The sequence below is a fragment of the Ailuropoda melanoleuca genome, chromosome 3 (genome assembly GCF_002007445.2).
Source record: "Ailuropoda melanoleuca isolate Jingjing chromosome 3, ASM200744v2, whole genome shotgun sequence".
NCBI classification, from domain to species: domain Eukaryota; kingdom Metazoa; phylum Chordata; class Mammalia; order Carnivora; family Ursidae; genus Ailuropoda; species Ailuropoda melanoleuca.
This window is the reverse complement of record NC_048220.1, coordinates 68,075,461-68,099,675: the sequence shown is the minus strand read 5'-3', so window position 1 is coordinate 68,099,675 and position 24,215 is coordinate 68,075,461. Positions and strand designations below refer to the sequence as shown.

The 24,215-nt window shown below is 39.0% G+C and overlaps 1 protein-coding gene across 2 annotated transcripts in view; it reads right to left on the bottom strand.

Annotated features, from left to right (window-relative positions):
• Positions 1–23,621, bottom strand: part of RHOBTB3 (Rho related BTB domain containing 3) — a 53,369-nt gene extending 29,748 nt beyond the window's left edge. Inside the window, exons 1-6 of one of the 2 annotated variants that reach the window (XM_034656529.1) lie at positions 22,973–23,621; positions 22,568–22,793; positions 17,753–17,939; positions 9,067–9,221; positions 5,415–5,526; positions 2,595–2,960 (exon numbers count right to left, since the gene is read on the bottom strand). In XM_034656529.1, the coding sequence (XP_034512420.1) occupies positions 2,595–2,960; positions 5,415–5,526; positions 9,067–9,221; positions 17,753–17,939; positions 22,568–22,793; positions 22,973–22,974 (1,048 nt within the window). In that variant the 5' untranslated portion in view covers positions 22,975–23,621. The remainder of the gene's footprint in view (positions 1–2,594; positions 2,961–5,414; positions 5,527–9,066; positions 9,222–17,752; positions 17,940–22,567; positions 22,794–22,972) is intronic. The other variant, XM_011235566.3, reaches the window with a different exon arrangement.
• Between the last annotated feature and the right edge of the window lie 594 nt (positions 23,622–24,215).

Genomic DNA, 24,215 nt, shown 5'->3' with positions numbered 1-24,215 from the left:
TAATATAATAAAAAAAATTATTATAAAAAAAAAAGAAAAAGAAAAATCACTCCCTACAAGAAAGACAAGTAGGTTCTGTCACTGGAGATACAACTAGCTATTTATTGCTACCTTATTAAAGAGGATATAACTGATTTCAAATTGTTCATGTGCCTTCGAAAGTATTCAATAGATATTGTAGTAAACTTGCTGAATAACTCATAATTTCAACAGTAACATCACTGAAAAGCCAAACACTTCCTTCATAGTTCTCTAAACATCATTAATGACTTTTTTTTCTTTTAACATGTAAACATTTTTGTTTTTCAGAACTAGCCTTAAATTCTAAACTGTGAGACTCGAAGTTTAAACATAAAAATCTGTAGTAGTAGGGGCGCCTAGGTGGCTCAGTCCTTAAGCGTCTGCCTTCGGCTCAGGGTGTGATCCCGGCGTTATGGGATCGAGCCCCACATCAGGCTCCTCCGCTATGAGCCTGCTTCTTCCTCTCCCACTCCCCCTGCTTGTGTTCCCTCTCTCTCTGGCTGTCTCTATCTCTGTCAAATAAATAAAATCTAAAAAAAAAAAAAAAAAAGAAAAAATCTGTAGTAGTAAATGAAGTGTTTAATTAGTCTGCTTTATTCATATGATGATTCACAGCTACTAGAGTCTACTCACTGATTCAACCAACACTGTGTTGGAGTGCTCTGTAGGAGTGTTTATTTATGCCTTTCCCAAGCCAATATTCACTGAATAATGTGTAAGACCTACCACTACCATTCCAGTCCTACATAGGTATATGTATGTACATATATAAAGGTTTTTTAAAACTTTTTTAAAAAGTAATCTCCACACCCAACATGGGGCTTGAACTCACGACCTGGAGATCAGGAGGCACTCACTCTACTGACTGAGCCGGCCAGGTGTCCCCATATACATACATTTTAATCCACTTAAATCTTCATACTGCAACTGCACTTTTCAAAACCATTAATTTTTTACTTTAACTTATAGTAAAATTATATAACCACAGCCCAAATGAAAAAAAAGCAATATCTTATATTAACATCTATTATTTCAAACTGAAGACTATCTGAAAGTTTCTTACAAATATGAAACAGTATTTTATTTGCAAACCTTAATAAATATCTGTCCCCCACTCTGAAGTCTAAAAACAGATTATGAATGTTTCTCCAGCCACATTCCAGAGGAGTGACCTTAACTTAATATTTCATCAGAACATGATTCCAAGTGAAAAATTAAAGAAGAGAGAAGTTCTCGGAAAATTTTTACTTCGATGCTTACTTTAAAAATCATTTTACATCAATTCTTTTCCATTCTTATATGGGACACTTAGATGTGACACCCTCAATTCATTAGCTAAAATGACTCAGATAAAACTATTTTTTAAAATATAGTAGCTACAAGTATTTAAAAGGACAAGAAGAAAAATAATTGATAAGCTCTGTCTTAAAAAGATAAGTGCACTGTAAGAAAAAAAAGTAAAATCTAAAATAGTTGAAGTCAGGGTGCTTGGCTGACTCAGTTGGTGGAGTGTGTGACTCTTGATCTTGGGGTTGCAGGTTCAAGCCCCACACTGAGGTGTAGGGGATGACTTAAAAATAAAATCTTAAAAATTAATTAATTAAATTAAACAGTCAAAGTTGTTCAAATCTCAGTCTAAACTAACTTTAGATACTGTTTCCAGTTCCTAAACTGAATGCAAGGACCCTAATTTCTCTCAATTCCCTCCAAAATCTAAGAGTAAAACAGAAAAGTGAATAAATGGCCAGCTTTCAAGATGCAGATACTGAGGAGCCTGGGGAGCGCAGCTGGTTAAGCATCTGCCTCTTGGTTTCGGCTCAGGTCATGATCTCAGTGTCATGACCTCAGAGTCCTGAGACCAAGCCCCACATTGGGCTCCCCACTCATCTGGCAGTCGGCTTCCTCTCTCCCTCTGTCCCTCCCTTCACTCACCCTCTCTGTACTGAGTGCTCGCGCTCTCTCTCGCTCTCTCTCTCAAATAAATCCTTTAAAAAAAGATGCAGATACTTATTTTCATTTAGACTTTGAAAATTTTGTTTCTTTAGAGTTAGTCTAGACAATAAATTCTAGTATTTTCATATTTTGGATATATATATATTTTAAAGATTTTATTTATTTATTTGACAGAGAGACAGTCAGCGAGAGAGGGAACACAAGCAGGGGGAGTGGGAGAGGAAGAAGCAGGCTCCCAGCGGAGGAGCCTGATGTGGGGCTCGATCCTATAATGCCGGGACCACGCCCTGAGCAGAAGGCAGACGCTTAACGACTGTGCTACCCAGGCGCCCCTACATTTTGGATATTTTTGTTTAAATAAAATACTAACACATCTGCTCAGTAGGAAAAGAAATTATTACTTTCACAAGTAGATTTAAAACCAAGGCAAGCAAACTTATAAGGAAGATGGAAAGCTTGGACGAATTCCTGTACAAAAAGTAAAGACTATTTCATGTATAATCCTTACCTCAGAAGATAGAAAGAAGATATAAGTGAAATTAACCAATACACCTGAGGACCACAGGCACAGTTCCTTTCAAATGCTTAAGAGAATGTACCAGGACCATTTAGCAAGATACCTGAATAAATGAAGCGCAGAATGTCCGACAAACAGGAACAGAAGAGGGCGTCTTTGACAATGACACGTAAGGGCGGGTTGCCTGGAGAATCCTGGCTAGCACCTGGAAATGCAGTGTCTCTGTTGATAGCGAAGAGGTCCTGGGTAGTTCGGATGATACTGGAATCCTGAATGTCCGCGGGACTCTTCACATTGAAAAGTAGCATGAAAACATGGCTTACGGCACACAGAACAATCTTGTGGGCCTCTGCAACTTCCTTTAAATCTGGGTTGTAAAATACCACATCCACACACTGGCAGCAGAACAGCAAATTATTTAAATCAGAGTTATAATGCGATGCTTCAGCCTTTAAGACGGGCATTTTCTCTGTTTCAAAAAAGAAAATAAAAGTGATAAATTATTCTTTAGGTCTATAGACCTAATCATTTCAGGTTTCTTTTAAACACAACAAAAGAATATCTTCTTAATATTATTAAGTTGAGCCATATGAAATTGCCAACATTTGGCCATTTGTGACCTACGAAAACAGCAATTTTGTGTAACTTAATCTAATTATAAACATATAAATTAATTATCCTAAGATAACAGTCACAGAAATACTGTACTTTTTATAGTGCAAATGAAAATTATACTAATGCCATTAACAGCAATAAAATAGTACTTCTCATTATTTGTGTGTCCCCAAATAAAATACCTCTCCAAAGACTAAATTTTAGTATGTTGGTAGTTATCATTCCTTACTTCCACCTGATAAAAAATTCAAACAAATTACTGAGCAAGCTCTGAAGAACCTAACCTCACATTTGAGGTCGTTTTCCTCCTGGGTTTGGACATGGAGGGGGGAGGAAAGTGTAAAATTAAATTATGAAAACTGTAACCTCTCAAAAGCCCGTCCTCAGAGTCTCGGGACTCCATTGTTTGAAACCATCTTGACCATTTTGTTTTGATCCTAAAATTAGTATTTTTTCCCTCCTAGTAAAACAAGAACCTGCCTTTCCCCCTCAGCACACCTCAGGCAGAGTGTTGGTTAGACTCCCTAATTTCCAAAAAAAGGATGTAACCTTCCATTTCCTAGTTTGATCACTAACAAAGATAAATGAGCCCTCAGTCAATTCAGAATCTCCCCACAGAGGATCACACCCTAGGCCCTCATCAGAGACCCTAACTGTAAAATATCTGCTGGCTAGCTTTTATCCCAAGCTGAACTGAGGAAAGTGCTATCTGTAAAGGGCTGCTTGAAAGATACACAATCTTCTAAATCAGAATTCAAACTTTTTTAGGAATGAAAATTCTTTAAAGCAAAACTCCAGTTTCTAAAACCGATAATAACAAAGTACTTTGGTGGCTAGGCTTTTCCTGAACTGTACCCCTTCCCTCCACAGCCTAAGGCACCTCACAGACCCCTAACGGCTTAAGGACAACCTGAAAGCCACATGCCCCAGAGCCCAGGATCTATCCTTAGAAGAAACGAGCAACAGAATGAATGTTCAGTGTGATACTTAACAAAAGGGCACAAAGTACCACCTGGGAGAACAGGGACAGCATTTGCTGACCGGACACTTGACACTTCGGAAAGCCCTGTCCACTACTAGTGCCCCAAGCGGAGACCCCATGAGAAATTTCTCCTACTGCTAAATGCCATGAACTGCTTTGCTTTCTCAGAGGAACTATTGTGTTTTCTATTCTTGAATAATAAGAACCAAGAAATTATCTATCTTCATTGTTTATTTGGCTATTCCCCACCCATCTTCTCATCCGGAGAGTATTTAAAGCAGCAGGTTTGCTACATAACAGACCAAGTCTCCACTCTTACTTTGCACACCAGGAAGTTCAAAGCCAAATTGTGTATCATCTAAGATCTATCTGCATCTAAAAAAAAAACAAAAAACAAAAAAACCTGGAATTGACTTCCCATACTAATTTGTTTTCCTGATTTTTAATTTATATTGATTTATTTAACAAGTACTTACCAAGTACGTACATTTTAAAACAATTTCCATAACAAATCAGTCTGGATAGAGTACTACTATTATATTTCTATGACATAATTATGCGAAAATGTTGATAAAAGTTAATTTTGATAAAAATTATATTTATTTATTTTTAACTTTATTTTCCTCTAACCTTGTGTTATGAACATTTTTAATCATTCGTAAAGTTGAAAGAATGATACGATAAGCACACACATATCCTTCGCCTGGATTTTGCAATGGACATTTTGTCATGTTTGCCTTATCTCTAGCTACATACACACTTATACACACCCTCAAGCTGCTGAACCACTTAAAAGTAAGTTGTAATCATCAAGATACTTTAGCTCTAAATGATGTCATATTCATTTCCAAAGAGTAAGGACATTCTTCCATTAATCATACCCATTACCATACATATAAAAATTAATAATTCTCTCATGTCACCCAATTTCCAGTCCATATTACAATTTTACCCAACTATCCTAAGAAAGTCTTTAAGATGTTTTTATTGAACCATATCCAATCAAGGTTCATGCACTGCATGTCGTTGTTCCTTCTCTCAGACTCGAGTCTAGGATAACTCTTCATCGCACACACTATTTTTAAAAAAAGCTATAGACTCAAGTTTAAGACAGTATTCCTCAAAAATGGGTTCAAGTACCTCCTGCTTCAGAATCACCTGGAAATTTATTTTAAAGGCAGATTCCACACCCCATCCCGGATTTACTGAATAAGAATGCCAGGTGAGTCCTCAACATACTCAAATTTGGGAACAACTGCTCTAAGACTTGTGAAGTGATCTATAATAAATATGAACTGAACGTCTAGACATTGGTTAAAAATGCACCTGGTTGTTCAAGCTGAGGTGGTCTAATTCCATGAAATGAGTTGCTCATTTTCCTTTTCTTCATTTTTTCACTTGTCTTCTGATTTAAGGCTTGAATCATAAAATACTCCAACTAAAACATGAATCGAATTTTAATTAAAGCTTCAACAAAATTATGTATCTGACATGATTATTGGTACCCCAAATCACATTTGCCAAATGTTTTTAATGCCAATACCATCTACATGTAAGCTTTAGCAAACACTTTTGAACAAATTTTTATTTTAAAAAATGTATCAAGTAGAACAGACTGTGCTTTGTCTAAGCATAAATAAACTATCCATTCAAGAAGGAACTGTTTATTCTCTTGAATAATCAAGAAAGCCCAGCAGTACAACTGTGTGACTGTCAATAACCATCTCGTGGGCAACCACAGCAGTTAATACTAGAAAAACTCAAGACAGGACAGACCCGGCTTTATGTCACAGAAGCTCATATCAGCTAGGGACGTTTACACATGCTCTATTTTTTTCTTGAATAAATTACATTGAAATACATCCTTTATGTTATAAATTAAAAATCCTGGGGCACCTGGCTGGCTCAGTCAGCAGAGCATGCAAATCTAGGTCTCGGGCTTGTAAGTTTGAGCCCCACATTAGTTGTAAAAATTACTTAAAAATAAAGTCTGAGGGGCACCTGGGTGGTTCAGTGGGTTAAGCGCCTACCTTCAGCTCAGGTCATGATCTCAGAGCCCTGGGATCAAGCCCCGCGTCAGGCTCCCTGCTCAGGGGGGAGTCTGTTTCTCCCTCTTCCTGCACCCCCTGTGCTCTCTTTTGCTATCTCTCTCTCTCTCTCAAATAAACAAATAACATCTTTTAAAAAAACAAAAATAAAATCTTAAAAAAAAAATAATCCTAACCACACGTACTCCTCGCACAGCTCCAGGCCTAAGCCTTACACTGTGAGGCTTGGGGCAAAAGAATAAATAGAGGTCTATGTACCATATACACAAATATTTAAACTTTGTAAATCAAGAAACCAAACTATTATGTAAAAGATATTCTATCTTCTTGCTTTGACAAATGTATCATCAGGAAAGCCTAGAAGGCCAGGTTTGGATTTAAATTCTCAGTCTTCTCAGAGCTTCCTACAGCACAGGGAGAACTGGCCCCTAACTCCTGGGCCCCAAGACTGCCCGTTCTCTTCTCACCCCCTGCTCCATCCCATGCCTTGAGGAGCTTTACGCATACAAGTAGACATCCATGCTTGCATATCCAAACTCTACTTTCCCCTCCCCCACTCCTCACATGCAGCCATCCTTTGGCCACCTTTCAGACCTAGACACACACACACTAGTAATGCAAGCCACCTTCAGGAGGACTGACCCAGGAAAAAGGCCTCTACAGGCCAGAGAAACAGACTGAGTGCGCTGCTCAGAGAATTCTAGGCTCCTGGGTTTTGGAACATGATTGCAGCACTGTTCTGTTGTACAGTGTTGTTCTGGGTTGATGGAAATGCTCTGTAATAATCTGTGCTATTGAATAGAGTAGCCACAAGCCACATGTAGCTATTAAGCACCTGAAATGTGGGTAGTGCATCTGAGGAAGTGAATTTTCTTTAAACACAAATCGCCGCCTGTGGCTAGTGGCTACCATAATGGATAGTGCAGGTCTAGAAGGGCTACCAGCGCCAGGTGGGCATACCCCCTTGGCTCCATCAACTTGTGCCATCGCGGTGCAACTGGAGGAGGGCCAGATGGGGCTCTCGAAAGCTGAAGGGCACAAAGCCCTCTAGCCCAGGTCTTCATCCCTGACCCTTAAATACAAGATTTGAAATGCTCCTTGCACTTGGACATTATCACCCCCACCTATACTCCTGCAAGTGCCACTGTTTCTTACACTCAAGATCGAAGCTGTACTTTTCAACAATCTCAAAACAGATAATTCTGATCTTATTTCCATAGTCTCACCAAGTCTTAAGGAAAAAAGAAACTGCCATGTCTTTCTTCCAACCTTGACCACATCGTCAATCCTTATCATGCATCCAACTCTAACTGCAACACCAGGTGTGAGTAACAAAGAGAAACGAGGAGGAGGAAGGAGAAGTGAGCAAAGTGGGAGTTGGCAGGTGGGAAGAGAGACCTTGAGATCTCAGGTTCACGCAGTGGAGCAGGGAACACGGAGACCTCCAGACCCTCAAGAGAGCCAGCCCCCTCCTCTCCAACACATGAAACCAAGCTATCATTTTTCCCTTTTCCTAAATATTTCAAGAAAATGCAAGATTCTTAGACTAAATTAAGATTTTTTTTTAATCCACTACAACATATCTTTGACAGGAAAATTAGATTTCAGTCCTCTCTACCTTTCCACCCTTTCTACTTTTAATTTATCACTGCAAATAAATAAGACAAAAGTTTCTCACAGTCATTATGATACCAATATTGTGAGTCTATCTTCCTTCATGCTATGTTATCAACGTTTCTTTACATTAGTGGGCTGTAAATAGCCACTTACACATGATAGAAATCGGAACCATTTATATTTGGTTCTTATCTTTGGTTTTTATTTGGAGTTTGGTAACTGTCTGGAACAAATAAAATTTCTACAGTCATCTGTGGAGACCTCAACATGTTGACGTGGATCAACATAATGAATATTCTGGTATACTGGAAAGAATACTTGACGGAGAGCCAGGGAACTAATGGAGAACTTCAAAGTGCTCCCGCTTCATGCAGGGTTTGCTTTGGTTTAAACCTCTCATCCATGTTTACCAAATGTGTCTGTTGAGTGCAGTCACTTCTTAGAGGGTTGAAAAGATAGTTCCAAAGTCAGTTAAATACTTACATGATACAGCTCCACACTGTTCTCCAAGCACCACACAGTCCTAATAGTGTAGGGTAGATGTTGTGTGCTAAGACGGGCCTCAAAATGCCTATAGGACCCAATAAATGCCATAGCTACAGAGCGAGCAAATCCCAAATGTCTTTTTTTAAGATTTATTTATTTGAAAGAGAGAGAGAGCGTATGTAAACGCAAGCAGGGAAAGTGGCCGAGGGAAAGGGAGTGGAGAGAAGCAGACTCCTCGCTGAGCATGGAGGCTGAGGGCTCGATCTCAAGACCCTGAAATCATGACCTGAGCAGAAATCAAAAGTCGGACACTTAACTGACTGCACCACCCAGGTGCCCCAACAAGCTATTTGTATAAGCAGTTTCTATGGACATTTTTGAGCTGAATCATTTAGGAGTATACAAAATCTTGATGAAGCACACATAGAGGAAGAAAAATCATTCTTTTCAAATTGTAGTAGAAATGAAGGAGAACTTTCAGGGCCCAATGGTTTGAGTTGTAAGGCTCGTTGAACTATATAAAGATTACGAATAAAATGACACCATAGGTTTGTGTAAGTAAATATGATTTGATATGTACAACAAAACACAACACTGTCACCAAATGGAAAATTCTAAAATATCCTATTAGGCAACAACAGAAAACGCTTCATTTGGATAGAAAAATAAAATTATAATTTTACTCTTTACTTCTACTCTCAGTTTGCTTCTGAAAGTTAAAACCAATCATGCTTTTAAAACTAAAGTTCTAATTGAGGTTCTAAAAAATAGCTACACAGCCAACCTGACAAATGACTTAAATTTATGTAACAGGGATTACCACTTACCACTCCTCCAAAATATTTTCCTATATAGAAGTCATCAAGGCTATGTAGTTCAAGATAGGTAGCTCCCAGTTCTTTAGCAAGTTGGATTCCTTCCGTTGTACTGACACAGCTCCCTCTGTCTGAGGTACACAGCGGGCACGTACAAGGTAGTTCTTCTGAGAAAATAAATGAGTAATAAAGAGCTTTGAAATTAAACAGGAAAAGAAATACACACAGGCAACCTGAACATTAAACAGCAAATTAACAGCTCATACCAGAACCACAGTTCAGGGGCATTTGGTATATATACTATCAACTAGACTCTGAATAAAAAGCATCAGTGTTAACAGAAAGTTCCCTAAAGTAAACAAACTTTGAGTGCAAACGGAATAAACAGTATTTTAGAAAACAGAAAAACTTAAAAATAAGTGAATATATATTACCAAGACTTTTATAGTAATTAAACCAATCAACTAGTAACGGAGGACATGTTTCCCTTTATACAACCCTGACATCCTATCAATAAAAATTAACAACTTAATTGCCCATAGAAACCATGGAAAACAGTGGGTTAGCTGTTTTCCTTTTTCTTTCTGTCTGTCTTTCTTTTTGTAATAAACTCGAAATATATTCACCGAGTTGACTAGATCTGAATCCTCAAGGCTGCAAAATTTTGTAGATTTCATATAAAGTGCATTTTTATTAATCCAGACATTTCAATTATTAGACTCTAAAGTATATTTGACTGCAGAAACCAAATTCAATCACTTATCTTTCTATTCAAGATTAAAAATCACAAACTAAAGGAATAAAAAGTATTTATACAAAATGTGAACTATCCTAAGCCTCATGGTTGTACCATGTACAGATGTATGGCTGGGCAGGTGGTAGATCAGCATATCTATTAGGACACTCCTTAATAAAGCTAAAAATGTATATTCAACTCTAGATTCATCAGCAAGCTTTGTTTTGTTTCATGACACATCAGATATATCACTGTTTAAACAGCAGCCAAATCAAAGAGGGATAAATCCATTTCTAGAAATGCATGTTGTTATAGATTAGTTTCCCTGGGAAGCAGACTCTCAGATGGAGACTGGTGTACAGGAGGTTTATTGGGGGAATGATCTTGGGAACAAATGTTCTCAGGGGTGAGGGAAGTAGGACTGGGCAGAGAAAAAAATTCAAACTGCAATATAGCTACAACGAGGATCCCACTTGGGGTTCTGGAGCTTAGATGGCCCTTTAATGGTTCCCCATTTGGGGAAAGGCAGCTGGGCCTTTGTGCTCCTAAATCAATCAAGATAATCAGTGATTAGATGAGGGCTGCCATGGAGCGGGCAGAACCTTGAGCAAACAACTTCTATCAGCACAAGGTAATACCTGGGAAGGGACTCAGCTGTCCACCATCAGCAGCCCACAGTGTGGTAACTGAGGGAGTAAGTACAGTGGCCCTCAAAGGGCATTTGGGGGACACCTGTGTGGCTCAGTTGGTTAAGTGTCTGACTTGAGTTCGGCTCAGGTCACGATCTCAGGGTTGTGAGATCAAGCCCCACGTGGAGCTCTGCATTCAGCGTGCAGTCTACTTGAGAGTCTTTCCCCCTCCCCATCCCTCCCTGTTTTTCCCCGCTTTCTCTCCCTCTCTTTAAAATAAAAAAATAAAATCTAAAAAAAAAAATTTTTTTTGAAAAGGACATTTGGGCAACTTCCCACAGTCTACACAACAAATTCCTTACCAATGAACTGTATATAGGTAGACCATACATATGTACACAAAGGATATTTAGGGCATGTGCGTGCTATGTATGTAACTACGAAGATAATTTCAGCTTCACTGCAAGCATTTTAGAGCTCAGCAACCAGGAATTTACATCCTCCTTTTGCAGAGGAAGAAACTGGGGCTCAGGGAAGATAAGTGACTTGTCCAAGTCTCTTTGTGTGTCTGAGGTGGAAAAACAACGATAAAACTGTTACTTGCTCTGATAAGCACAGTGATATCAAAAGATAAGATAAAAATTTAGAGTAAAGAGTGATTTGAAAGTTAAGCATGGGTTCTCAAAATTAAGCCTTGAATTCTGACTTTTTGCTTTTCTTTTTCCAAGATCATCATGGGTTTGGAGCACATGAAGTTTCTATACAGAATTTAGCCTATCTTGAAAAATAACACATTGGTATTTCACATTCTTTACAAAGAATCATAAACAGTGCCTTTGATTTTCTGAAGACAGAGGCCTTCTTATGTCTACAAAGCTCTCCTTATGTTGATGGAATGGGGTGAGTAGGCAGCCCATCTTATTAAACTGTATTTCCAAACAAAAATTGAGCAACCTGTTTCAAGTGAAAAATAAAGTGAACATAATGTAAAATAATTTTTAACAAGTAATCTTGATTTGAAGGAAAATCTATCTAATTTCAGGTTTAACGCAGCTAACCAGGGTTTTACGTTGTGTGTAGCCATGGCCCCTTACTGACAGACACGCCTAGAAAATTCCTTTTCACATCTAGTCTTCACATCTCCTCTGTGACACAGAAGACATTGCTTTTTGTTCACATGCACCCAAAAGGGAAAAAATGTCTCGTCATTACGTGGTGGGTATAGCAGGAAAACCAACAAAACATTTACAGAATAAATAAACCTACATTATGCATTTTACCAGGAACCATGAGAGGACCCAAAATAATTTTAAATTGCGGTTCCTTCTTCAGGAGATCACTCCTGTGAGCTTACCTCAGGGTCACAAGGACTCCAGACATCAGTGTTACACTTTTGGTTAACACTACAGTCTTTTATCTTTCTCTTACGTGACATCTTTTAAGGTGTTATCACAAATGTCTATTTTTTTTTTGAAAGCAAACACTGTAACTCTGGAATTCAAATGAATGGCATTTCTTTCAAAGCAGTGGCTTTCAGAATCTGTAGGGTGATTCTTACAATGTTGCCAAGTACTTGAAAGTTTTAGAAATCCTTTTCAGAATTCTAGCCTAGCAATGTACTCGACTCTATCAGAATTTCAAAAAGAAAAGAAGACAGGATGCCCATTTTGGGGTGCTTAAGGCTATGAATACCCCTAAGTCATGTTAAGAAAAAAAATTCTTTTTAAAAGACAGGTTCAATATTTAGTAAAAGCCAAAAATTTGTTCAAAGCCAAATGTGATGAAGAAGACACACAAGGCAAGCTTGTCAAAATATGTGTAACAAAGGAAAATGATGAGACTGATTGTGTTTGCTGAGCTAATTCTAAAAAGAGCTCAAGAGAGGAATTATCAGGAGAACACACAGCACAGATTCATGTATTGCAAGGGACTGGGGGAGGTTAAGCAATAAAAATCCTCAGGTTGAATATCAGATTTAGCTTGGTAATTACTTTGCAATCACATCTATATGTGAAATTAATTTCATCTCGTTTAAAACCATTCATCCACTAACTGAACAAATGTTTATTGAGTACTTACCATATATCAAACAAGAAATACACACAGATAAAAGCTCATAGTCAAGTGAGCCAACATAGACATGACTGCAAATTATAATATAATACATATGATAAATGCTAAAATAAAGTGTGCAAAGTATGGTGACATGGGAACAGAAGGGAAGAAATTAACTCTGCCTGAAGATTATGGAAGGCTTCACAGAAGAGGTAGTGATTTACTGGATAGGTATGAATTTGCCATGCAGATATGACAGGAGTTGTGCAGAGGGGCACTCCCATTAGAGGGTATAGCATATGCAGAGGTCTGGGCGTAAGAAAAAACAACAACACATTAGCTTCCAGTTTCAAAATGGCAAGCTAAGCTCACATTGCAACTCCTCTCCCTGCCAAATCACAGAAATGATTAAACAAAGAGGGGAGGGAGAGGGAAGGAGAAAGGAGAGAGAAATGGAAGGAACAAAAAAGGGAGGGGTGGGGGAAAGAGGAAGGGAGATGTGCATATACAGCAACACTCAAAAATTAAGAGGAGAGAAACTCATCAGCCCAGAAAGGAGGAGTGCCTAAAGGATAAAGGCAGATAGCATAGGACCAAAGAGGGAAGCTGAAGCTCAGAGGACAGGTGGGAAGTCGCACACCGGGTAACATCAAGAATACTCAGTGCTCAATCATGGGGGAGCAGTAAGGAGGCCCACCGACAACTGAGTGGAGGTCAGTTGAAGACCCCAGTGGAAGCAGCGAGGCCTGCAGATCTCATATGAGCTCTCACTCCCACCCCAACCTCAGAGAGCAGTTGGGCAGAGGAGGAGAAAGGCGTTAATCCAACAGAGAATCTAAACTGCAAAACTACGCAAATTAAGAATTACCCAACATTTAAGAAGCCTCCATACTATGAAATAAAATCTCATCAAATGAAAAGACTTAGATTGTCCTCCTTAAAACAAGACTTAATAGACCAATAAAAACAGAATCTTAAAATAAGTATAATTAATTGAGAGAGGTTTTCTTCTTAAAGTATTTACATTCTTAAAACAGGTAGAAGAAATTATGAAAAACAACCAGAGATCTTGGATATGAAAAGCTGTGGAAATTTTTAAAAGTGTAATAATGCGAAAGGGCAGGATAGATCCTGCAGAAGTATCCTGTGAGCTGGGGAAAAAGACCAAAGAATTCTCCTATAACACAACACAGAGAAATAAACATTAGGAAATATAAAAGAAAGATAAGAGAAACAGAGGAGAGATCCAGAAGTTTCAACATCAGTCTAATAAAAGTTCAAAAAGGACAGAATAGAGAAAATGAGGGAAGGTGATACCTGAAGAAATCATGAAGTTGAGAATTTCCCAGAACTAAAGAAAGACATTAAGTTCAAGCAGTTCAGTGTGTCAGGTACATAAGACACAAAAGATCGTGCCTACAAGGTTGCAGAAGTAGTCAGGAGATAGACCATGAAGGATCATGTCTTTTAGGTAAGACATGAATGACAAGAGAAAATTATTGAAGTGAGATACAAATACTGGATTGGAAAAAGAGTATCAGTGGGAACTCATGATTAAAAGATATATATTTAATATATATATATATATCCAATGAAAGGGCCTTGAAGCAACGACAAAGTTATGAGCACCCCTAAAGCCCTGATCTTGGTTTCTAAATATCATGGCTCACTAAATGGAACCAGGGATGCCTGAAGAAATGACTGATTCCAGGTGAGCCTGGAACATCTTATGCCAGAAAACAAGGAAGCACTCAAAAATTAATTGCAACTAGCTTGAAAAAACTCTCTCCATGCAAATTTGGAGTAGTATGAGCAACAGAAAGAATAATGAGAGGAACATATTATAAAATATTGAATTTAAAAAACAAGTCCACTAATTATAATGATTCTAAAAGAAAGATGTGGGAGCAGAGAGAAGGGAAAGTTCTATTTATAGAAGAACACCAACTAATAAGGGTAGGTGGAATGATAGAAAATCACTATTTTGCAATCACAGTCATCACAACTAAAGAAATTATGCCAAATAATGGGCTTAGATTCTTTAAAAATGTCAATGTCATGAAGGACCAAAAAAACAAACAAACAAAAAAAAACACCTCTGGGGAACTTTTCTGGATTAAAAGAGAACAGAAAGACATTAGAGACACATAAAAAAAGATGTGAAGAACGAAGAAATATGCTGGAAGAAACACTAACTGTAATTTTCTTCTCTATATAGAAAGTATCAAAAGTGGTTATCATATGAAGAAGTAATCAAAGACTATGCAGACAACAAACATAAGAAAAATTAAAGAAATGTCAAGCTGTTAAATAACAGAAATATTTTTTAGATATTTGCAGTATTTGACAGCTTTTTATTTTTTTATTTAAATTCAATTAGCCAACATATAGCATATCATTACTTTCATATGTAGTGTTCAATAATTCATTAGTTGCATATAATATGCAGTGCTCACCACATCACGTGCCCTCAATGCCCATCACCCAGTTATCCCATCCCCCCACCTCCCCTCCAGCAACCCTCAGTTTGTTTCCTACAGTTAAGAGCTTCTCATGGTTTTTCTCCCTCTCTGATGACTTTCCATTCAATTTTCCCTGCCTTCCCCTATGATCCTCTGAGCTGTTTCTTATATTCCACATGAGTGAGATCATATGATAATTGTTTCTCTCTGATTGACTTATTTTGCTCAGCATAACACCCTCCAGATCCACCCACATCAATATAAATGGTAAGTATTCATCCTTTCTGATGGCCAAGTACCATTCTATTGTGTGAGTGTGTGTATATATATATATATATATATATATATATATATAACATCTTCCTTATCCATTCATCTGTCGATGGACATCTCGGCTCTTTCATAGTTTGGCTATTGTGGACATTGCTGCTATGAACACTGGGGTGCAGGTGCCCCTTTGGATCACTGCATTTATATCTTTAGGGTAAATACCTAGTAGTGCAATTGCTGGGTCATAGGGTAGCTCTATTTTTAACTTCTTGAGGAACCTCCATACCATTTTCCAGAGTAGCTGCACCAGCTTGCATTCCCACCAACTGTGCAAAAGGGTTCCCCTTTCTCTGCATCCTCGCCAACATTTGTTGTTTCCCGTCTTGTTAATTTTAGCCATTCTGACCAGTGTGAGGAGGCATCTCGTTGTGGTTTTATTTGCTAGCTTTTTAGATTTGCAACTTGTCATGCTTCCTTTTCTCTTTCTAAATATGTATGTGTGTGTGTGTGTGTGTGTGTGTGTGTGTGTGTAATGTTGTCACTTTTTCCTTACAAAGGACCTCTAGAACTGTATAAGTTTTAGGGCCTACAAGATCAGGAACTTCCCCTTTAGGCCAAAAAGAAGGCCACTATGACAGATTATTAAATGACTAGGATCTGAAATCCAATGAAGATAAAGAGAAAACAATGAATTTGAGGTTTATTTGGAATGTGAAACCAAAAGAGCTTCTTAGCCCACTGGATATGGTGAATGGGAGGAAAACTGGGTTGGATGATTCTAGTTTGGGAGAATGCATAGGTTTGGCATCATTCACCAAGACAGGGAATTCAGCAGAAAGAGGAAGATTCTGTGGTAACACAGGTTGGAAGAGAAACTAGAGCTGGAGAAAGAGACTGGGTATTTCATCAGTGTCTATACAGGGGAAGAGAGAGCAACATATTAACAGATTCAAGGTCAGAGTAAACAGCAAGAAGAGGTGAAGCCAAAGGATAGAACCCTGGCAACAACTAAGGATCTATTGGTTCAATATGTGTATTAGGGGGCAAGGTGGGCAGGGGGTGTCGACCAGTAAGAAGACAGAGAATTGAAACAACCAAGAAAGAAAGAGTAGCTTTTTTAAATGGAGGGAGAGATGTGTTCGAATAACCTCAAAGGGTGAATTGTTATTAAAATATAAATTAACCTGTTAATTATATGGAAATGGAAATCAAATTTGGCAATAAGCATTTAACTGGTAACCCTGGGTGAGAACAAACCCAATGTAATTGTGAAAGTCAAAGTCAGACTGTAGTGGACTGAAGAAGAAATGGGAAGTCAGGAAGTGCACTCGGGAAGTGTGGATGACTCTTTCAAGAGTCCAGGCCAGCAATAAAAAGAAACATAGGGAAGTAGAGAGGATGTGGGGTCAAGGAAGGGTCAAGTCTGCTTTATTTGTGTCTTCTAATGCTAAACATAAACCTACCCTATGACCATGACCCAAAATCCTACTCCTAGGAAACAACCTAAGCATCACGAAAAGGAGAATGAATAAATATATTACAGCACATTCACACAACTGAAAAATACACAGCAAAATAACAAGTTTAGATAAGCACCACATGGATGAATGTAGGTATTACGCTAATTGAAATTAGAAACAAGATATTACATACAGTATAATCCCATGTATATGAAGTTCTAGAACAGGTAAAACTAATCCATACTGTTAGAATAGTGGTCATCTCTGGGGAGGGGGGCTAGTAACTGGGAAGAGGCATGAGAGAGCCTTCCAAAGTGAGGCAAACATTCTCTTTCTTGACCTGTAAGATGGCTGCATGGATGTATAAACGTGTAAAAATGCATTAAGCTGCACTCATGGTACCTAGTGTGTCCTTTACTTCGCTATACCTTAATGAAAAGGAAAAAAATAAACGAATCAAATTTTAAAGACAGCTTCACTAAGGAAATACCACTATAAAGAACTATCAAAATTCCACCAAACCAAAGTGAATTCTGAGTTGGTCCTAGGACATCTGACAATGATATGCACAGCCACCACTGCTGGAATGGACTGAGCCAACGGAATCCATCAGCCATGGAGGAAATGATTCTCTCTCTCTCAGGCGGGACCGTCAGTGTCTCCAGCTCGCTCGTTCCTGGCTACCTAAAAATCCTGCTCCGAAGCCCAGTCCTTCTGCAGACAATCTATCCTTCCCACTGGACAGACATTTAGAATGTCAAAAGCAATCTTCCAGAGCTCAGTGCCAGCCCAATACCTCTCCTATATCAAAAGAATACAATTACTGACTTCCTTCACTTCTGTGGAAGAGCAATTTAGAAGTCAAATTTGTTCCCATCAGAATCCCAGCAGTAGTCTGTGACACTTTCCTTTGATGTCTCACTATCATATCCAGTGATGGAGAGATAACAGCTGGCATTTGAACACAGTCATTTTTTTCCAAAAAAAAAAAAACCCATAAAAATCATTAATAAACTTAACACTATTTAAAATGAACATGGAACCTGCACTCTTATCACAAGAAAAAAAAAAAAACTGAATACTTACCATTTTGTCTGGTACCAACAGCAGCAATGATTACTGGAACTGAATTTAATGCCCTTTTTATCACTGGAATATAATTATCCTTCACTTCGTGGAACGAGAACTTGTCATTTACGTTGTATTTGATCACGATGATGTCGGCACTCCCAATTAGGTTTCTAGAGGTATACCAATCACTGTCAAAAATGTCCTAAACCAAAACACAAAGAGCACTCTTCAGTCGACTTGTCTTCAAATCAGTCATGAAGTAAAATGGGACACATACCATTTTTTGCTATAGTTTAATTTTTGGAATTCATAAAAAGAATTTATTTTTAAATAAGTAATGACCTAAAATTAAAAATGTCTGAAGCCTACCAACTCTTCTATTTTTACGTATTCGTTTAGCCTAGACAACAGTGTAGTTGTTGTACTGTGCAGCAGATCTAGAGAATTACTGAGAGTCTCATGAAATAAGCAACCCCTTTTAATAGTTGTACTTAAAAATAAGCACTTTGTTTTAAAATTATGCCATACTTTTATCACCTAATAATTTTAAAAATGTTAGCACTACAGTATTAGATGCCGAGCATCAGTATGAGTAAGGAAGCTTCAAGGGATTTTCTGTGACCCAATCCTGTGACCCAGGATTGTTCAGTGTTTTAAACTGCAATACATTGTGAATTCTCCGGAGTTCCACATGTCTTACACATATTTTCAAAATTTATAAATACTTTTCAACTTTATCCATCCTTTGGACAGTACTGTACACATACGTGTGTGGTATGTCTATGTGTAGGGACGTATGTTTCATAGAATACACTGTATTATAAGGTCTTAACATGGTAAGAAACAAATTTTCAATTCATGTATTTAGCTTATATAAGTTAAAAATTCAGGATAAACCTTTCAATTTTGAAATTTTCACTTCTGGACTACAGTTAATAGTATTTATATTTAGAATCAAGGCCAAAAGTAATTTATCACAAAGCCTACTTCTTAAAAGCTTTGGTATTTTAAAAGTATTTTTTCAAAGTTTTTATGTGAATAGCGGCACAAGAAAAATATATATCTTAATACCACTGCTAAATATGCACTGTAGGTTTCTTTTCATATTCTAGTTAACTATTAATCATTATTTGCCCTTTCATGTGGCCTTTGGTATGTATTTCCAGGATATATTAAAGCTAGGTTAAGAAAATAGTTAGATGTGGCTAACAGGTCCAAAACTGTTGGGCTATGAAAGTCTGCACTTTGAAATATGAGTCCAAAACAGGGTAATAATCCTGGAATCAGTCAATCAAGATCCATGTAACAGAGCTTCTACCGTATGATAGAAAATTCTAGGGAAGTGTTACACAGCAATGCCCTTTTGCAGAGAGAGCTGCTTCTCACCAGTACCTCCACGGTGTTCATCAAAGCCTCTCCCAATTCCCTATATCCACCCCAACCCACCCACTTCCCACAAGTACACTCACAATAACAAGAACTGCAGAATTTTTAGATACAAATACCCTATTGAAAACAGGAGCATTTTATCACTAGAATATAATTCCAGTGATAAACGCATGTATAAATGTGTAAAAATGGAGATTAAAAGGACCAAAAGAGAAAAATAGGCAAACTATGGGAATATAAACACCAAAGGCAAAGTCTTGAACTTGAACTAAGAGGGGGGAGAAGTGAAATGGGACACAGATCAAGAAAACGTGAAAGCTTCCCAGCAGAGTTCTGCTAATTTCCAAATCCCAAACCACAAACCCATTCAGTTCCAATTGTATCTGTTATAGTATCCGAGCTCAAAGTATACACGCATAACAAGGGTACGCAAGTGTAACAAAGAAAGAGAACAAAGTCAGATGAATGGAATAAAAAACAACAACAACAAAAGCTAAACATAGGTGGGACCAATATTAAACAGCCATTTAACTCTGAGAGAACAAATCAAAAGTAACTGCTCTTTGCATTCCAAACAGTTTAAAATTCCAGAGTTACTGGAGAGGTGTACTGGGCAAAAAAGAGATACGAAAACTACAAATAATTTTATTTTTAACACAAATCAGATTTTCACTTGATCTTAGCCAAAAGGCCGAGAAGCGATTCACAAATCAGATTTTCAAACCCTGCACAAGAAAATTGCACATGCATTACCTCACTACTTTTTGTGGAATATTTTTGGTAAACAGGAAAAGATCTAGAAATAAAATAACATAACTGCACAAAAAAAGGAGGGTAGGTTTGAGAAAGACATACCAAATAATAAACTGCGTAAAACGAATTTGAAGCACAGTTATGTTAAAAGTGCCAAGTATACGGCAAGGATCCAGAGTGAGGCTACGGATCTACAGAAGAAACTAGAAAAGAGAAGCACAAACTATCTCACTCCGATTCCAAGGAAACAACACCACATTTCTAATCAAGCTATGTCAAAGAGAAAATGCTCTCCTGGTTTCTAGAAATACGAAGGAAATCAAATTCTCCCACCCCTTGTAAATCAGTTCCAGGATTTCCTCTAGGAGGTTATGCAATGCAAGACTTGGAGCCACACTGGGAGAATGGAACTCATCTTGTAAAAAAATAACCTAAAATGTTACAGCAAAACAACAATTTTAATCTACCTGACGGTGGGGCTGCAAATACAGCACCTACTAAGTACTAACACTGCTGCCTCAATGTACTGTATTTATGTAAATTTGAGTGACCTGTAAGAAAACTTTACTTTTGTTCAGTATAAGTGATATATAGTTACACTAACGTTGCAATAAACACTTCATTACTATAGTAGCTACCACCTCGAGTACCTGCTACGTGTCAGCTTCTATCCTAAGAACTTTACAGGTATTATCTCATTCACTCTTCAGCAAAGCTCTAGGAGGCAGGAAGTCTTTAGGAGGCAAGCAGTCTTTTTATTGTATACATAGGGAAGAACAGGACTAAGAGAAGATAGTTGACTCACCAGAGAAAACCACTAAGTACCAATGTGGGGATCTGAAATCAGGTTCTTTTGCTATCAAAACCTGTGCTCTATCTGCTTTGCTATACTGAATATTCTGTTCCAGTACACATCAAGTATCAGCTGATAAATACAATCAACTTGGATATGTCAGATGGAATTTTACTTACCACAAAGAAAAGAAAAGCACCTTGTAAAGGGAAGCTCTACAAATGTTTTCCCTTAGGCTTGAAGACCATTATAACCCAAAAAAGTGCACCAAATCTCAATGTCTTAAACAGAACCAGAGTCTAAACAAACAAAAAGTGATTACCACAATAAACCACAACAATCAGTATAGGGCAAAAATCTAGACTACAGAGGCATATTTTAATTCATTTGGAAGATTTCATTTACTACAATACCTGGGATCACAAGTATTGTTTTTTGCTAAATTAACAACATAAACGGGAGGGAGTTAACAGCTGCAAGAAAAAACAGGAAAAGTAATACTAACATCCTAATTCAGCTTATTTTATGTTCCCTACATTTATTTACTCTATTCACTCACATTTGTTCAACTGTGTGTAAAACCAGTAAGTTTTTAAACTGTATGATCTTTCACAGTGAAATAGCCAAAGTAAAAGAAGTGTTTCATTTGCTTGCATAGACTCCAGCCAGCAAGTTCCTTACCAATGCTTCTTATCATGGGCATCATCACTATGATATATGGGAGTTTAAACCCAGTTATTGAAAAAAATAATTATTTTCATTTATTTTAGCCTATTAATATAAATATCCTTTAACTGAAAATTTATTTGAGCTAGTGATCTTTTCATCCCATAATTTGCGTAAGTAATTTTTCTCGGTATATTCCATACATTCCTTTAGAAAGGTGTATTAGTTCCTTATAGCACATAATTCAGTTTTTTAAAATTGAAGTTTAAAGGTAAAATCTCACATAATGATGATTTGTATTCTTTTTCAGACACTAAGCTTTCTTCAGTTACAAAATATAATCTTTAGCTTCAGTTATAATATTGTAAGTCCAATACCAGAAATTTTCAAATAAGATTAAATGAAAACATTCAAATAATTACTGTTATTGTGTATTACATTATTACTATATTATTATGTACTGAAAATATTTATGTGCCAGAGAGTAGATTCTTTTCTCCTTTTATCAAGCACTCAAGAATCAGGCTAGAATTTTATTGACTTCATTACAATTTCTTTTAATTATTGCAAATTTTCAAGCTTTTTGAAAATTCCAAGCAGTTTTACTATTTCTGATTTATGAGTCACTGAAAGTAAATAGCCAATATAACAAGAGTATCTGCATTATTAAAATTAAAAATACTAATTAAAAATTTCAAAGGAGGATGGTATTATAAATGAGTGGTTTAAAATTAATTCTCAGTCCCTGTCTCTTCCTCTCCTTTCCAGGGGTCCTATTCCTGAACTGCCCCCGTGAAATTTATTTTCGCTTGTGTTGAGCTTTCAGAGGACTTTATTTTTAGAACGCTAATTTTACACTATCACCCACAGAGTAGGCATGAAAAAACATTGCTCTCTGCTAGTGAAACTTAGTGACCCCGTCCCTTGGGGTTGTCACATTCAACTGCCAGCTCCCAAGGGACAACCTACAGCCTACAGCCGTGAATCTTAGGAGTAAGTGCTCCATGTTGCCCACTGGGGCTTTTTGCCTTCTAAGAGTGTTCTCTGACCGGGCTGCCTCCTGTCTAATGAAACAAAGGAAAGCAAAGATTTCCCCAAAAATGTTTTAAAAACTCTACCCAGGTGACCCTGACGGTCCACATTCATGAAAGGGGGAAAACGGAAAAGAGGGAAAACCAATGAAAGAAAAGCTCCGTCAGCCTCGGCACAGAGCAGCTGCCACCTCTTACCCAGACGGGACAGTCGTGGACCACGAGCTTGACATTCCCAAACGCGCTGGCCTGATACTCGGTGAACACCGGCCGTGCGACCGTGCTGGTGGCGTTCAGCAACAAGCTGCTTTCGTCCCCCGAGACCAGCGGGCTTCTCCCCAGGTAAGTGCGGATGAGCCCCGACGGCCGATTGTCCTGGTGAAACGCGTCCCCCTCGTTCCCCAGCGCCACGATGTGAATGGACCTACAGGACAGTGGGGGGGAGAGGGGGGAAAGAGGCGCGTGGTCAGCCCGAGGATCACTTTAATCCGAACAGGAAGGGCGGGGGGCAGCGCGCGGCGAGGATGAGCAAGAGCTCCTCGCGCTGGGGCGCACGACACGCGTTGGGGTAGAGACAATGGCAGGACCGCGACGCGTACGTACATGATCTCAAATCCAAGGGCAGGGCGGCGACTCGGAGAAAAGCGGCTCCTCGCGGCCTCTCTGGGCCAGGCGGCGGCGTATTTACCCGCAATCAGCTCATCCCCGGCCGCGTCCCCCTCGCGCGCCTCCACCGCGGCGCGGCCGACGCAGAGCGGGCCCGCGCGAGCGAGCGAGCGACAAGGGGGCCGGGGACGTGCGAGTCGGGCCGTGTGCGCGCTGCCAACCAGTCAGGAAGTGCCCGGGAACATCCCGAGCGGCCCGCCGCTCCCCGCCTCCCCGGCCGCCGCCGCTGCCGCCAAGAGTGGCCAGGCGCCCGGGCGCTGCAGCCCCCTCTCTGCCGCGCTCCCTGGGCAGGGCAGCTGTCGCCTCCTGCTGCTGCTGCTCCTCCTTCTGGCCGAGAGTGGCTTAGGAGAAAAGCCCGGGCCTCCGCCCCCTCGGCGGGCCTGGCGGGCGGGTGCAGCACGTGCTGGCCTTAGGGGTCGAGAGGACACGGGGGGCGCGCTCCCCGCCGGGGCCCCCGGGCCCAGGCAGCGGCCTCCGGATACAAAGGAGCAGCCCGCACAGGGCCCCGCGGAATATAAATTAATAAACAACGCCCAAGCCTGGGAGCTCCTGATCGCCAATCCGCCTGCAGCAAGTTTGTTCAACTCGAAAGGCTGTAACCAGAGCCAGGGAAAGGGGGGTGGGGCGGTGAGGCCCCCGCTCCCTAAAGACTGGGGAAAAAAGAGGTAGGGAAGCTAGGCATTCAAGCCCGTTGGCCGCTCCAGCAGCCCAAATTTTTTTCCCTTCTTGGCCTTGACGGAAAGTGTTTTACCACGTCTGCCGCTTTGTCATTTGTCAACATGCGCTACAGCTGTTTTCTAAAATCATACTTGTGAGAAAAAAATAAAGGCAACATTCATGCTAGAGCAGAAAGCGTTCTTTGTTCACACACCAATTAATTTGCTAATATCTCTTTTGAGGGATTATTTACTATTTCAAGCTATATTTGGCATATTTTGCCAAAAACTGCAGGGTTGTTTTTGTTTTTGTTTTTTTAAGTGCTGGGGTTCTTATTGTGATAGTTTTAAAAAGAAGTTACGTGTGAGATGTTTAACATGTTCACAAGCTAAATGCTAGTTTACTTGGAGGTTTTCAGTACACATTATGGCTACGTATTTAATAATAGCTCCTTAGACCAACTGAAGTAATAAGGATCACGCTAATGCAAGGATACTTCAGATTCTTTCATGATAACGCACTG